Source organism: Prinia subflava, chromosome 3 (genome assembly GCF_021018805.1).
Source record: "Prinia subflava isolate CZ2003 ecotype Zambia chromosome 3, Cam_Psub_1.2, whole genome shotgun sequence".
Lineage (NCBI taxonomy): Eukaryota > Metazoa > Chordata > Aves > Passeriformes > Cisticolidae > Prinia > Prinia subflava.
The window spans coordinates 51,247,210-51,264,935 of record NC_086249.1 but is presented as its reverse complement, the minus strand read 5'-3'; the positions used below and the strand labels follow the sequence as shown (position 1 = coordinate 51,264,935).

The 17,726-nt window shown below is 34.2% G+C and overlaps 1 protein-coding gene across 3 annotated transcripts in view; it reads right to left on the bottom strand.

Annotated features, from left to right (window-relative positions):
- TDRD3 (tudor domain containing 3) overlaps nucleotides 1–17,726 on the bottom strand; it is a 93,397-nt gene that overhangs the window by 24,842 nt on the left and 50,829 nt on the right. For all 3 annotated transcript variants that reach the window (XM_063392195.1, XM_063392196.1, XM_063392197.1), the window contains 6 exons: nucleotides 15,896–16,037; nucleotides 10,676–10,747; nucleotides 10,051–10,200; nucleotides 9,216–9,356; nucleotides 8,115–8,271; nucleotides 7,370–7,495 (listed from right to left, as the gene is read on the bottom strand). In XM_063392195.1, coding sequence (XP_063248265.1) covers nucleotides 7,370–7,495; nucleotides 8,115–8,271; nucleotides 9,216–9,356; nucleotides 10,051–10,200; nucleotides 10,676–10,747; nucleotides 15,896–16,037 — 788 coding nt within the window. The remainder of the gene's footprint in view (nucleotides 1–7,369; nucleotides 7,496–8,114; nucleotides 8,272–9,215; nucleotides 9,357–10,050; nucleotides 10,201–10,675; nucleotides 10,748–15,895; nucleotides 16,038–17,726) is intronic.

Below are 17,726 nucleotides of genomic sequence, written 5' to 3'. Positions count from 1 at the left end.
AGGCAAACATGGAATTTTTAATGGGTTGTTTAGCTGAAGAGCAAAAGGAGTGAAGAAATGAAGATGAACCTAGGGGAAAATAAAGAAGAAATGAGATTAAACAGGAGAGCTGCAAGTAAGTAGGTTCCAGGTCAACACAGTCCTCCATGTGATCACTGTAACCTGTCTCATCTCCTTACTAAATTCTCTTTCTAAATTCTCTGTTGTGTATGTGATGGGACATGTTTTCAAACCTACTGGCAAATAGGATAGGAGGTAGGATAGGCTGGTAACTGTGACAAGGAAGACCTGGCAGTTGAATATTGGAGACACCATGGGCCTTGAAGGCCATCTACCAGGGAGACGCCAGGTCTGGGCTCATACACTGTCCAGATCTATATAAAGTACATTCATGCAACCCTCCTACCAGCTCCAGGCTGTGCCAGCCAACAAGCTGCACCAGAGGTGTCTCAGGTGTGTACTGGAGGTCAGGGGTCTCCTGGCCAGGAGAGACTCACATGGGTGTGTGCGTGTTGCTGGCTGGGTATGAGATCTGCTAGCAGACTTTAAACTTGATGGAAAAGGAAAACATAAACCCATTAAAGGGATTCATGTTTACATAACCAACTTTGTGCCATGTGGGAGGTTGCAAAGGTGTCATTCTCTTGCTTGTGTCCATGAGCCTGGGCCTGCATGGGCCTGGTGGGACTGCCCACTCAGGCTCTCATACACTCCCATGGAAAGGAATGTTACCACTAGAAACAATGCCTGCTGATACCTGACAGCAAATGTATCAGCTTTCATAATAAAATTAAAATGTAAAATTTACCTGTTTTTTTTTAGAAAAGCAGTTTCAAGCATCACATTATTAGTAGTAGCTCACAGAATTTTTATCAAGTTAATTTACTAAATTGCCCAATAAGAATCTAGCTCAATTTTTACAATTTATTTGACACAGCATAATGTTTAGAAGTCACATTTGTTTTACTAAAATGACCTAGTGTTTTTGTTTCTTAACATGACAGAAGCATACATAAGGCTTAGCTTGAACATGATCTTGGTAAAAATACACCTCACTCTATAATTTATTACTTTGAAACCCATCACATTTTTAAAGCATTAATATGTAAATATATACTACTCAGAAAGATACAAGAATTTCATAAACATGCATTTTCTTTTTAAAAATGCAAAGACAACTTTAAATCTTATATAATTAATTTTGTTGTTGTTGTTAGAGTAAAACCTTTAAAGTTAGAAGTACCTCTTTATTTCTTCTTTACATATGAGACATGAAAATACTGTTTTTCTTTACTTCATATCTGTAACTTTTTATAAATATCTTCTTTACACTTTTCCACTTCTGTATAATACCATCTTACAGACTTCCTATCATCTAGAAAGATTTAACTTCCTAATTAATTATTTAACAGTCTTTGTTCACAACATTCTTAATTTATACCTCTTCTCTTCTGGTAGTAAAATGCTCAGGCTTCCACTCTTCCTATGCCCAACCTAAGCTCTTAGGTCTATTCCTAATGTTAATTACACACTAAAGGACTGAACAGCATATAAAGCTCTAACCAAATTCACTATAAATCATCTTATTTAATAGTCTATAACATTAAATTCATTAAATTCAAGTTACTGTTCCAACAGGAAAAAAAACCAGGAATGGGTTCATGACTAGATTGGGCATGGTAATACTTCCCTAGGTAGCAGGATTTTAGGCTTGACTTAGACTCAAAACGTTTCCTCTTAAGGACTGACCCTTGCCCTTTTTCTGAATGAATTAACATTTCCTGAGCTGAGATGGGTAGTGACAGTACTTAGTACATACAAGGTACAAGGACAAATGCATGCAAAGCAGTTACAGTTTAGTTAAAGCCTCAAGGAAAATGCAGAACATAGACATATTCTTCTATAATTCAAAAAAGTTTACTGAAATTTCTGTTCAATTTCATGGCATGTAATAATTTTAGCTATTGTCTACACAACATAATGTGATCATAACATAAAACCAGCAAGCTGATTTGAAAGTGTGTTACATCCTTTGATTACAGTTTGTTTTTTTAAAATAGTAGTGGAAAGTTAATATTACATGTTAGACAGCAGGTAAAGTGACTAGAGAATTTCAAAACAGTGAATAAGGTTATTTTTTTTCTAGGTCTCTTTACTGTGACACACAAAGGCTGACATAAAACACCTGACTTTTTTTAGTCTAACCTTAAGGTATGCAAAATCCAATAAACTTATGTTTTCTACAGAGGTGCAGTTCTTGTGCTAAAAGCTTCCCTGGGGACTGCATCATACATGGCAGCCTTGAATGAGCAGGACACATTAACTGATTGATTGACAATCAAGCATAAATCACTCGCAAATGGAAACTGCCAAGTAACAGCAAATGTTACTTGGCAACATAAATGTTGTCAACAGTAGTCAACAAAAAAAGCCAGGAAATGAGAATAGTACTGGTTCTTCATGTATACTTGCTCTGTCTGGCCTGATCACCAAAAAAACAAAGGGCTTTTAAAATTTTTTTATGAGAAATAAGGATCAAGAAAAGCATGAATGGATCCCATTCACAAGTTGTCTACCACAACTGCTTCTACTTCCTGACCCAACTCCAACAAACCATTAGCAACTGTTCCTAGAAAAGTAATGCTTCCTACAGGGCTATAACAAAATTAATTTGGCATTTAACAAGAAGATTTAGTAAGCTACTCTGAAACAGTGAGACTGGGTTAACCCAATCATCATCATTCTAACAAGAGGTTTGAGAACATGGTCTGGAAAAAATACATTTAAAAATTAATGATAAGGTTCTTGTCATCTACTTGGAAGTTTTGAGACAACATGAAGTGTTTGTCAGTCTGGAACCGTCATTCACTTACGTTACTCATTTTGGCTTTTGTATGTGATGACGCAAGAGAATCATACAGGACCAATCCCATTTCCCAGATTACAAGAAACCAGCAGGACCTGCTGCACTTGGAAATCCCAGCCAACACAATTTGTAAAGCACTGCTCAATGCACAATGGAATTTACAGAGTACAGTTTCCCGTGGCCCTCTCCTGTGGATTTTATCATGTTTAATAATGTGGCCAAATTCAATGACCGTGGCCTTCCCACACTGGTGGCAATGTTTTGGGTTTCTCCACTCAAACTGAACAATACTTTTATGTAACTGTATGCAAATATATCTTTGAGACAGCTACCTCCAGGGCATATTCTACCTTGTACTGGACAAAAGATTAAAAATTAGAAGAGAATTAGTGATATATTTGCACACACTTCACGTCATGAAGTAAAATTCCTATTACTCAATAGATTTGTCAAGTTAAATAAATATCAATATAATTCTTTCTAAAATGTAGCAATACTAAGGAATAGGGACCTGAGTGCATGTTTCTGTTGAAACAAAACAAATGCAAGCTGAGAAAAAGGATAATAAAGAAATGGAAAAAAAATCCAAAACATTCTGCATTGTATTCACTACAAACTTTAACTAACTGGATTAAAGGACTAGAACAAAACCTGGAAATTTTCTTATTATTCTTTAAAATGTATGAAATTTACTATATTTGTCTCTTTTATATTTAAAGACAAAATAAAAGCACAAGTCTTGTAACATATATCATCAATGCCAACCTACCAATACAACAAATATAAGTGATTTTCTTGATAGTCACAATTAGCTCTGATTGAAGTTCAATTTTTAGAAGTAAGGCTGAATAAGAAATACAACTATTATTCAATTTGGATCTCTTGTCAATAGCATTCCGAGTTTGTTGAAAACATGGCTACTGCATGGCAGATTTCAAATGAAACAAATTTCTTTTAACTCCAAAAAGTCAGACTCTTTTTTTCCCCTCCAAGCATCCTCGCTCCCTGATAGTCAAATAAATTGTGTGACAACAAAATGAAACAAATATTTTTAATTATATTGTATTGCATTACCAATTTATTTCAAACCTTTAATTTATTTGGGACTAGATAAAGAATAATGTTCATTATTCCTTAATACTATAGCCAGAACTCTTGGTATCATCTTATTCTATGTGATAATCCTTGTGTTTATTTATTTAAGCTGACAAAGATAGGTGAGTTGTTCCTCATAACAAAAGAAAACAATAAGGAGATGAATGGAAAAAATCTTTTGTGTTCAGTAGCAGAAATTAACCAAATGCAAGCATAGGCAGCTAATTGAAAGCAACTTTGTCTACTATTTTTGTTATCTCTTGCAGTCAGGAGGTTTCTCTTGTCAAAATTCGAACTACTAAATTTCAACACAGAAATACTTTTGTAGGTGCCACCAACCATTCATAGTAACAAATAAATAAATAAAAATGCACTTTTTAAAGCTAAAGATATGTTTGTTTTAATTCTTTGCCTTTCATTTAAATAAAGTATGTTTAAAGTATGCTGTGTTTCAAAATTAAAGAGCTGGCAGATCACGGTGTCTGTGATCTGTAATTACTGTACAACTAATCTGTGATTAGTTGTAATTACTTAAAACAATATTTCCTTAACTGAAAAATGGAGATTAAAAAAAAAACCCCAAGATATCACTTATAGGGCAAAACACTAACATGCTTTCTTATAACTAATATGTACTTCTTTCAAAAAACCAAACAGCAAACAACAAGAAACTTCCTGTGCTGCCTTAACTTTTAATAGGAATATAAGTATCTCCTAAAAATACAAAGGTATTTCAATTCATAAATGTTTTTCTAAATGCGACCAAATTTCTAAATTTGGTCTAAATGCGAGTATGAAAAGGTACCAAATCAAAGAAAAAAATCCAACAACAGTTCTGCAGTTCCTGTTCCTGTAGCAATAGAACCACCCAGACAGAAGTGAATTTAGAAATTCTCCCCATTACTAAGGTTTCAGGTGCAATTAGGAACACTAGATAAGAAAAACAAGGATGGATGCACAAAGCAAATCAATCCTCAGTGTACTTGAAAAGTGAAACAATTCTCTTTTTCAGACACTTTTGCTCCCCAGATTATGTAAGACTTTGAAAAAACTTGGTGTAGTACAGGATTAAAAAGTATTTAGCTCCGTTCAGAAAAACTGCCTTATTTTTTTTGATTTTACATTGACTCTCAGTTACTTAGAAGGAATTTCACTCTGTCTGAAGTGTATAGGACATTAATGCTTGCAGTAATGATAAACACGGCCATTCCGGTAATTATCTGCTCCTGGTCATATACACATATAACAGTAGGGGCATGATCATTTATTCAAAACCACTGTCCCTATACAAACCTTTCTTTCTGAATACCTAAAAAACAATACGAGATTTTAGAGACCATATAGGACAGCAAGGTGCCAGGAATAATGCAGAACAATCTATCTTCTTTTAGAAGAAGTGTTTGGTAGCACATAGCACAGTGTTTGGTGAATATAAATGGAGAAAAACCTGCCAGCCTGGACACTCCTTAGTGTATTACTGCGCAGGAAAATCAATAAAGAAATGTTCCTGGTTTTGTAACGTTACATATTTGAGTTGTTTCAATCAGTTTGTCCAATGTGCCTTTCATTTCTGACCAATACTTTTCTAACTCTAAGGGAAACTACGTGTCTCTACTGCTCACAGATGGCAGGATCAAATTAAATTTAAGAGATACTAGGTATATATATCCTGTTTTCTGCACACATTTGGATGCAGACTTTGTGACTGAAGAGTTCACAGTGCTAAGTATGGTCACTGCAGATAGATCACTCAGCAAATACTTTTAAAACTCCTGTCATCTCAGTTTGAATGGAACTTAAGACAAGTAATAATTAAGAATTTTACTGAAATGATTTTCAAAGGCAGAGGCAATAAAATGGCAGAAGATTAACTTTCAATATATGATTTTAATTATGTGTTTGAATTTATCAGACTGCAGAGCTTTTCTCAAATTTGGCAAGGAAAAAATCACTTTTGAAAGTAAAAATACATATGCCTATATATTTCTTGAAATATCCATTTAAAACACTCTGCAAGCAAAAGTAAAACCTGGCATAGAAACCGCAATGCAATCCTATGGCCTATACACTCTCAGTAAAGGAAATAAAAGCTAAGAACATGAAACTAAGCAACCACTTCAAAGCCTTACAAAATACAACATCTACCTTTTTTATTTTTCCAGAAAAAAGAGGCAGAAAGACTGAAAAGAATTTCACAAAATAATCAGAACACTTTCTGAACTCTTCAAAAATGCTAACAAGCTGGGTTTGGATTTTTTCAGGAAAGTATGGTACAGTAATAGTACACTGGATTACATATTGATTACTCAGATAAAGCAAGAAAAACCAACTTAGTGATAAAAAACATAAAAGCAAAAATCCTGTGTGTCATGCTAAGAAATATGCCAAAGCCTTTGGTAATTGAAGGAATATAAAACCTTTAATAGAATTATGTTTTTCTTCTTATGACATTTATAGAATCTTTTTATTTTTATTTAAGAGGAAAAAAACTCATAAAAGCAATGTGTATCTAAAGCACAATACTGAAGATTATAAACTGAAATAAATGTAATAAATATATCTATTTTTACTCATATAACACTATGTTTTATTGTCTACTTACATGTACTAAACCCAAAGGATCATATAAGTCCCCCTAAGAAATCAGTAGTATAATTTAGTATAATTTTAAAAAAGCAATTCACTCATTTCACAAGTCTTGATAAACTACTATTACCTACTTACTACAAAATCACTGACAATAAGAAATTTATATAACCCACAGGGATTATTTATTTTATTTTCCTTTAAATGTCTTTCAGTCAAACATAAAAGCCTTCTGTAATATCTCAATATAAGTACAAAATGTCTCCAAAGAAAAATCCACATTTGCAGAGTAAGCCAAAAACACTACCACTGTTTCCATTTCTGTTCACTGTAAAAAAATCTAATGCATCTTTGGTGAGTAAAATGAGGTGCCAAGAAATATCTCAAACATCATTCCCTATATCTGCCTTCTGAAAACATGGTTATATTCATTACGTGAGCAGTTTACAAAATTTTATCAGCTAATGCAGAATGCTGGTATATTGAAATGTTATTTTCTTTGAATATTTAGATTTTTGGTAATTACAGTGAAGACTTATGATATCATAAATGAAGACTCATGATTCAGGAAGAATGCAATCAAATTAACAAATTGTGATTGATGTCATCTTATTTCAAATTACTGACTTTTAGACATCTAACCACAGAGCAACTTATGTGACCTTTCTTGAGAGGAATAATTCTCCAAGAACCCTTTTTTTTTTAATGACTGACTGTGGAAGAAGTTCTAGGAATCAACTTTTAGATGAGAGAGTTAGGAAAAAGAATTCTGCCTACACTATCCAACATTTTGTCCCAGATACGTTATTTGCAGTAACTCACCCTCTACTGTTAGAGTACCCATTTTGGATTCCAAGAAATCAAACAGTGTGCTTGGTGCAGATGGTCTGGCATTTCCTAGCTCTTCTTCATCTTCAGGTCTTATTCGGCCTCGGCCCTTCCCCTTACCTGTAAGCATTAAAAGCTTTTTTGTGAATGGGCAGTAAAAAATAAAAAAGTGCTTCATTTGATTTACAAAATGTTTTCATTCTCTGTCTTTAAAAAATTCTGTCATAGAAAGGCAGTGATAGGATAAGGGAAAACAATTTTAAAACCTCGAGAGATTTAGATTAGATGGGAGGAAGAAATTCTTTATATGAGGGTGGTGAGGTACTGGAACAGGTTGTCCATAGAAGCTGCAGATGCTCCACCCTTGGAAGTGTTCAAGGCCAGGTTGGATGGGGCCCTGAGCACCCTGGTTTAGTGGGTGGCCTCTGTCTGAGAGGCAGGTGTGAGGGAGGTGGAACAAGATGACCTTTAAGGTGCCTTCCAACTCATGTTCTTCTGTGATTCTAGGATACATATTTCCCATTTAAAGCTAATTAAATATCTGACTTCCAGTTCAAAAATTTTGACAAGCATATAATACACAGAAGCCTTTCTTAGGGATTTGTTTTCAGGCTTGCAATGCATTCTAACTTGCAGGAAAAAAATGCAAATATGCACTTTTATAACTACATTAGTAATCTACCATACACAAATTCTTTGGTTTGTAAACAGTTTGAAAGCACCTCTTTGCAAGCTTTACCTCTAGGTGGTGGTCCCTGAATGGGTTTCTGTTTACTGTTGTTCAGAAGAAAATTTAATGCTGCCTCTAGGCTGTTACTGTTATCCATAAGTGCCTGCCTTGCTGCTTCTTTGCTGAAACCCATCTCTGTTATGTGTCTTAGAGCCTTTTCATCAACCTGAAATAAAAGGTACACACAAAAGTAATAAATACAACACTCTATAAACCCACCAGATTTTACATTAATTTATATTTAATTTTTAATTGAAATAGTATTTCTTGTTTAATTTATTATACATATTTAACTTTTATATAAAGTCTTCACAAACAATCTCAAAAGAACCAGCCAATCAAGGGATTTTTTTATTACTAGTATGGTTTTTAATTCATTAGTTTTCAGTTCTACTATTACAGGCTTTCAAGCACAAATTGTCCTGGTCTACATGAAAACTAAAAGAAATATATCAAAATAATATGGGTATCAAAACTAGCCATCTGTTCCAGTTTGAATCCTTTCACAACTTGCAGACAATGCAAAACCCAGTAACTTCTTAAAATATGGAGAAAATGTAATTGGCTAGACGTTCTACAGAAGAAAGCAAAGAAATGCAGACAATTTACTTCTGCAGAAATGCATGCTCCATTATTCCAAACTGTATAGAGCATGATGACAAAAAGTCAAAACAGGAATCATAAAGCATTAAGTACAGAAAATAATGTTGCACCTGCACCAAAATCATACCAGTGACCCATCTACTTCAACAGCTGCAATCAAAAACATTCTTAACTGGAACCCCATGAATAAAACATTCTATCTACAGATTCAAAAATAGCCATATCAAGACCCTACAAAAACCCCACAAAACCCCATGCCTAATGGAATCTAACCTCTAAGATACATATTTAAATTTGACTGAATAAATGTTTAGCCCAAAATCACAGTGAAACTCATAACTATCACAGTAAGGTACAAAGGCACCATAAGTATTCTAAGAAGACCTCAAAATTAATTGAAAGGAAAGTCATCCTTCCTCAAGGTATTTTGATTTTATTCTTGTTATATCTGGGCTTTTGTTTTTAATATTACCCATTTAAGACTCCATTAAAAGTCTTCCAGCTTACCAGTTCTCGGTAGACACCTTCATTCTTCCCCTCTGGTTTTGCTATCTTCTCTTTCTGGAACAGTTCCCTGTTTCGATTCCCTCCAGCACTCACACTGAGATTGCTTCTGCTACTACCACCACCTCCTCCAAATGTCTTGGTCTTTAGATAAGCACAAAATAACATTTCAGCAAACAGAGACAATGAAAATAAGCCTCAATATTTAGCTAGTAAAAAAAAGGGCAGAGCATTTGTTGCAGTGGGTTGTTTGGGGTTTTTTTGTTGGTGGTGGTTTTTTTATTATTATACTCTGAGTCAACAAAGCACTAATTTACACACACACAGAAAATATTAATTTATTAGTTAGGAAATTTTTTTCCCTGTGCCCAAATGAGGCTGTAAAAAGGGCATATAATTCTAGCTGTTACAACTTACTAAGCAATTTGAGAAATAAACTAAAAGGAAGACCAGAGGAGAACATAAAAAACTGACATACTAGAACTAAATTTCCTACCTATTTTTTCAGACTGGGTTCAGGGAATCATGGGGTTTTTGAGAATTAAAAAGAGCAGATGAAAATTGATAACCTGCATTTATTTCTTAAATCTTATTAGCAAAATTGTAAACCCCTCATTTTTTAGTAGTGATAGCAAAATCATACCTACAATAAAACATTATGATACATTTATTAGCTTTATTAAAAGAACATAGCCATCAATTCAAAAGGACTCATCGTTTTAAAGACACAAGAGTAGAATTACAAGCAGGCAAATATTAGAAAGCATTTGTCATTTAAGAAATACTTTAGAAAAGATCAATCACAGTAAGTAAACTGCTGCAACACATGCATTCTAACCTCTTTGCTCTTTGCTACTTCTGCAATAGCAGCTGTTCTCTGCTTTTCAAATTCATCGTTGTCTGCAACAGTTTTCACAGTATTTGTCATTTGCAGAGTCTTTCTGCGATCAAGGTCTCTGCTATCCACTTGTACGTGAGATGCACATTTCTGAAAATGCAAAAGAATTTTTTAATTAACTCTTCTGCCTGCTCTCATTTGAAAAAAGACACACCCAACTTTTAGTCCATTAGAGTAGCAGATGCTCAGATAAAGAATATGATCATGTAGCTAAGACATTGTGATGTAATCACGATGACCCTAGGAAATTTGGTGATCCTTGCCAAATTCTTTGGCAGTTAAGAAGGAATTGCATTAGTACCTACACGACCTGACCTGCAAAATCAAAGGCTCCACACACTAAATATTAAGTTAAATTTGAAATTGAGAGGAAAAATGTTACTGGAAACTGGCATAACAAAGACACAGTTTTAACACAGTTTTGGGTTTTTTTAATAGGCACATTTTTTATATGTATGTTATCAAGATCTAAGGTGTTTTGATTGCCTTTACTTAACTGGAACAAGGTACCTAGATATCATAATACAGATACTTTCATAAAGTGACAAAGAGAAGTACACTATACCTGCCCAAAAGGCACAAAAGGAGGAGGACCACCTTCTGTTCCAATGTTATTCCTATTGTGTTTTGCCAAACTCTGTAAAAGAAAACTGATATTTAATAAATTGCAAACAAAAACAGATTATATGATAAATGTCTCTATTTCAGAAAGTACACGAAACTAGAAGATGGATATTTTAAGCAGAAAATAAATTATTATTTTTAAATCTTGGGTTACATAAGTTAAGAAGAGGGTTGGAGGAGAGGCAGAGAAACAAAGAAAAATATGGAATTTTGCATAATCACTAATAATACACAGAGTAAATGTAGAAAATTCAGTTATATACCAAAATCTACACTAATAGAACAAAGCAGCACACAAATAGGCAGCAGATGTTTCTTCATACAATGTCAAATCAACTTGCTGCAGAGGTTGTAAAGGCACACAGCACCTTTAAAAAGGGATTGGACCAATTCAGCCAAGAGAAGGGAAGACCTTATCAGGGGGACCTTATCAATGTGCATGATGGAGACAGGCTCTTTTCAGTGGTGCCCAGTAAGATGACAAAGACAGTGGGCAGAAACTGAAACATAGGAGATTCCCTCCATCACAAAACACTTTTTTGACTATGAGGGTGACTGAGACAGGAAGGCTGGGAAGTCCCCATCCTTAGAGATACTCAAAAGATGTCAGGACACTGGCCTGGACAATTGGCTCTAGGTGGCCTTGATTGAGCCAGATGACCTCCACCCCCAGCCATTCTGTGAAATTCATGATCCCATGCATAAGCAAACAGAGAAAGGATTAATCAGAATTGTATCCCCTGATACAATTGGCAATTCTGTATGCCAAGGCTGTATAAGTGCTCAGACTGTGATCTCTCCCTAAAAACAATCTCCTTTTTGCCACTGCTGGAAACAAAATACTGTGCTACTAGAAAAAAAAAGAACAGGTCCTTAATGCTGCTAAAATGCACCAAAATTGCATTTCCTATAATGTATCTCTTTTGTCATCTTCATTTCTTACTGTCCTTTTCACCCAATGGACATTGATGCATGACTGCATACACACTCTGTTGTCAGAGACGGCCTTAGTTACTTTAGGCTATATATGACATTTACCTATATATTTATTACCCTGATGCAAAATTGATTTAAATCCATCATATGGGAAAAGGCGCATAATCATGAATAAGCTTTAAGCCACTGTGTAATCAGAGAATTTCTTAAACTAAGTAAGAGATAAATTTAGCTAAAAATTAAAACTTTTGGTCCACCTATTTCAAGTGAAGTACTTTTATTCAGGAGCCAAAGACTGTTTTCTAAATCATTTATAGTTATTAATTCCTTTCAAGCTTGAAAAAAAAGAATAATCCTTTTTCTCATGCCTTAGAGAAAAAACACTGATAAAGTATTCAATAAATTATTCAAAAAAGCACTTAGAAGTGCAGAAATCATAACATTTTTCTGCTTTTGTTTCAATCAGTTCACTTAAAATGCTGCCTTAGAAGTATGAGCTAACCAAGGGCTGATCACTGCAGCATGCCCACGTCCCTGTACCTATTACCTGAAGCACAATACAACAGTGATTTCATGGCCAAGCCACTTCACTTCCCAGCAGGCACTCCAGGTGCAATAAAACCTGCATTTATGCTAGCATTTCTATTTGTGTGCTTGTTTGTTTGTATATAGAGAGAAGCAGGCAATTTTGAAAATGAACTCCCACACTGAATCAAATTATAATTACAAAAAATAATTATACTCTAGACAAGAACTTAAGAATTGGATTAATTCCTCATGTCCTATAATCAGGAAGAACATGCTGAATTTACACTTTTTTTCTTTCCCAAACCAGAATCAAGAAATCACACAGAAGAAAGAGATTGTTCCAATCTATGGCTCAAACGTGCAATTGAGCAAAAAAAGCCCATAAAAACTGACTGCCTATTTACCAACATTCATCTACATGAATTTTGAATCATAACAATTTATTGCATAAAACTGGTATTCATTATGAAAGAATTCTAATAATCTAATGGAAAATAAGAGCCCTGATACCTTCTTCTCAAGCAGAACTGTCTGCTGAGAAGTGAGAGGAGCTGCTTTAAAAACCAAATTTCACATTGCACCAAATAAAAAACAAACTGGCAACAGACGCAATCTTTTTTAACTTAAAATTCAATTTCCTCATAACCCAGCAGTAATTATCATTTACAATAAACTTTGTTATAAATACATTTAGTGTACTTCTTTTACCCTTTTTGCTCTATTTGCATCATGACACTAAAAGCGTATTTCCTAGAGAATCTCTTCAGAAACTAAGGTTTTCAATATAAGATTGCTAGATATTATGTACTACTGTATCCTCGCTTTTCTTTACAGACATATTTTGATGTATACATAAAACTACTCCCTTTTCCCATGAGGTAATCTCAATATTTAGCCTCACCTTCACCAAAACAGAAAAACCTTTAAGTATACTAGAGAGCTTTACTTTTAGATGATCTGTCATTTCAAGTGTTAAAAATGTAAAAGCCTAGGAAACAATCTCATCAATCATCTCAGCAGATTTGCTTCAGACTTCACTTACATATTGTGTGGTGTTTTGTTTAATAGGAATACAAAGTACTCTTCCCTCATAAGAAGGGTACCAGCAATATCTTAGATACTGATCCTTCATGTTTGGAACATCAGTTACCATCAGAACATGAGGAACACCACAAAGTAATAATTATTTGGAACTGTATTTTTCCTTGTCCATGACACATTACTGTATATTTCTAAATAATCTAGAAAAGAAAAAAAAAATCTTAGTCTCATTTACTCCTTCCTTACTTATTTACTATACTTAAATAGGGACACTTAAAAGACCTGAAATTTCCAGGCAAGGATTCACCTTATGATAAAATTAAATGCTACAAGGAAGAGCACATTTATTCCACATGCAGTGGGATAATGCTGCATTCATTCCACATATGCTACATTGTAGTCTTTTATTACAATTACTAAAACTTGATTCCTCCTGAAAGCAATTCCAAACACTCTTCTGAATGGAACAAAAGAGTAATACAACTGAACAAGTAGAAGCTAAGTAGGTGCAAGGGCAATACCTTAAGACAGGATAAACAACTTTCATTCCAAAGTTTCCTAATGTTATTTGGCTTAATAACACCAACTTTATGCTAAGTATAAAACCCCCTTATTTCATCATCTGCACAGGAACACAAATTAACACATCTCAGACTTTCTAGTGCAGAAAAAATATAAAACTGTCTTCAAAAATAAAAATCTAGCTTCAAAACAAGCAATTTGAAAGAGTTAAACAAATAAAATTTTTATGTCTTTTTATGCAAACAATTCAACATTTTATTTAAGCTTCTGTGGCAAGATTAGACAAGGAGCAGGAATGTCCTTATCACCTCCCAGATACTTTAGCAATTATGCTTATTTGTCAGCTGTACTCTTCTACAAACCTCTCTGAACAGAATAGAAGCATCATGTTCATAGGGACACTGCTACCATGCAGCATCTGGCTTCTACAGATTTGTTTGAGCCCTATCTGTCTAGCTGTCAGTCTGGATATCGAATTGGAACTACAATTTCCAGTGGTCATGGTTCACCTGTCCAAACTGATTCCTTGTCACCCACAGTTTTTCTGACATGGCCACATTCATGTGTTGTGAGCTAGTCAACAAGAAAAAGAAAATAATGCTCTGGCAAAGTCCAAAAGTTTGAGAACCAGAGCACTGAGGGGACAGCAACAGGCAATTGTTAACTTTCTGTATCTTACCAGAGCAAATCAGTGACAGCTACCACTCTGTTAAACATATTGCATACAGCCAAGAGAACGGGTTAACAACTGCTCAAAGTTGTAGTCAGCTGCATACCTTTGGTTATTAAATGCTTTGCTTTTTTTATTTATGTAAATAGTCTGTTCCAAGTTATTTCTTGATACTGATTTCAAAAAACAATTATTAATTATAAAGCAAAAATTATCTGTTGAAGTCCAGGTAGAAGAAATATGAAAACAGACTGTCCAAAATATCACCAAGAAAGCGAACCAGTCCTGTTCTTGTCTTGTGAATTGCACAGCATTCTTAAGAATGTGTTAGCTCTGTGTTCTCTCTTCTGCCCCATCTACCATAAAATTTGGTGTTTTTTAATTGAAGAGAGAACTCACAAGACTTGATACTAAGTAAGAAAAAAATATATAAAATGGGATGTTTCTGCTGTTAACCCCAGAACCTGTTTTATTTTGGAAGTTTCATTTAAAACCAGGAATACTTTGTGTTTAAAAAAACCCCCCTTATTTTCAGCTATAAAAGCTGAAGGATTCCAAACAGAATCTACTAGAATATGTAACTCTAAAATTCTAATTAATTTTGGCCCAGTTTGGTGAAATCTATTAAGCACAACCAAACACCAAAGAAGGCTACTTCTAACAAAAATTACTGAGCCCAACTTAGAGGGAGCAGCAATCAAATGAGTACTTCATACAGAACTAACCATCGTGTTTATAAGCAGATACTCCATTTCAGAGATGTGGCTGCAAAAATACAGAGATGCACATGGTTGTAGTAGCAATAGTTAATCTGGTAAGTATTTGGGACTAATGGTAGTAGGGTCACAACTCCTGCCCTAGGAACTTCCACATGTTTGTGAGAAAATGTATGAAAAAATATTCCTGCAGTTTTGTTCTACTGGGACAGAAACCAAAGTAAAGGAGCTTACACATATTTATGCCTTGCTGGAAGAATTTTAAATCTCCAATTTGACTTTATAACCACAATTTATCTAAAATCCTGATGAAATGTGGAATACAGGGATGATACAAAAGGTTATGAACTTCAATGCTTTCTGTACATTTATTCTATTATTTTTGCCTCAAGAAAACACAGCCTGCAGACAGTAACTGTAAAAGGCAGAACTCCATAGTATTTTGGTACCAAACACATTGTTTAGGAAAGCAACCACCCATGACTACTTACCAAAATAAATTTAATATGTTTGATTAATGTTTTTAATCCATGCAGAAAGGAATCAGTTCCCATGTAAAGACCCCTTGTAATTTTTTAATTTGCAACATTATACATAAGACCTACTTGCATACATTTGGCTGCAGCCCTAAAACTATTTGGACAGTACAGTTTTAAATGCAAAAGTTCACAGTAAACAGAATAAGCTTGATGTTTTTAAATGCAATATGCAATTTTTAAGACAAGCATTTCCAGTGGTGTTACCTCACCCTTTGCAATTCCCACTTTTCTATAAGATGCTCCACTTCACCTCCAAGAACTGCTGTATTACTGTCATCCAACAGCAAGAATCCATTTCTCACTTCCACAATTCCTGAAAGCTTAATTTTTGTTCCAGGTGGAGTGTTCAGGCTAGAGGTAGAAACAAAAAATTCAAATATATTTATAATTATTCTGCCACAAAGAAACATATTTAAAAAACCCTACTCTTATTATAATTCAAACATTTTCATATGCCATAATAAAAAATTAGCATCAAAAAGCACAGTACTTTTCAATAGCTTTATTGGAACACTTCCCACCCATTATTCAAAAATGCCATACTGCAAATTAGATTCTAACAGAGATGAATATTGGCAAATTGTCTGCTGGGTTAATACCCAATTTCATAATACCAAACTAAGGATACAATTTGTTTCAACTATCAGATGATATTCTTAGACAAGTGACTTTGAGGTAGGTTCTTCATATTTACTGTTAAGAGTGGATTTCCAAATAGTTAATCATCTCATTTTTTTTAGACATTTAACTTAATAGACACATAGAGTGGTTAGTAAGGAACCTTTCTACATATTGCTAAGAGCTAGGACTAGACTCTACTTTATATAATAAATATAAAATCCCATGCATCTCATACTGCCTTCTCCTCTCACTACTCTATAATTTAAAAACATATGAACACTTTCTGTCATCAGCTCCCACATGGAGCCACCTTATATTCTTCTCATATGAATCTATCCTTGGAAAAGCAAGAGCAGAAGCATAAAAGAATCATGTATTTCCAACATGTAATTGAAAGCTATGACAAACAGTGCAATCTGGAAACTGCTCCTTGTGAGAAACAGGACACAGCCAGTGAAAACCTTCCAACTAAGAGAAAATAATCTCTTTAAAATGTGCTAAAACAACTGTTGCAATCACATGCCCATACCACATGGTGAGAAAAATTCATAGTGGAGTCAGCCAGTGCCAGTGGCATTTAACCTTAGCAATGTTAATAGATCTTTGGATTGTTCTGATAAAGGCAAAAAAATGAGATCAAAAAATAGACATGAAAGAAATACAGAAAAAAATAAACATTAGGTAAGGGAAAGGGGGTAAATGGAAATCATAGTCATGAAAAACCTATAATTTAAAAAAAAAAAGTGATTTTTATTTAAAGTAACACTATGTACTAAAATAGCATATTATTGCAGTTTAATAGCCCAAAATCAAACCTGAAACAATTACATGAAACACAAATTAAATCTTTAAATGTTACATAAAAGAAGGGCTCACAACATTACTCGAGTGATGAGTTCTCTAACATTTTTGAGATTTTATCAAAAATCTTTCAAATTATGTCTTGTACTGGGTGCTCATCTTTAAACATTTTGTGATCTAAAATCTACTTACACAGGAGTCTGTTTGCCTTCCTTTATTGCTCTCTTTATATTCACATTGGAATATGATATTCCAAGTTCTGCTGGCTCAAGCTAAAATTAAAATATCATTAAAAGTTCTGACAGCATCACTCTAAACTGCAAGCTGGCTCCTGCCCAGAAGAACAATTTAACAGTAAAAGACGACATCCAAAAATTAGGTATACATCTACATCTAACTGTTGCAGCTAGCAGCCAAAGACAGAAGAAGAAAGGTTTTTTTAAAACAAGATTATCTGAACCAGAAGAATTACAGAGCACACCATGAATCTGCAGACTCAACATCAGAGATTATATTTAGCACCTCCATAACAAAAAACACAAAACATCCCCATGCTCAGCACTAATCAGCTCTCTTACCCTTCACTTTCAGCTGAAGAAATATCCAAGTTAAAGGCCT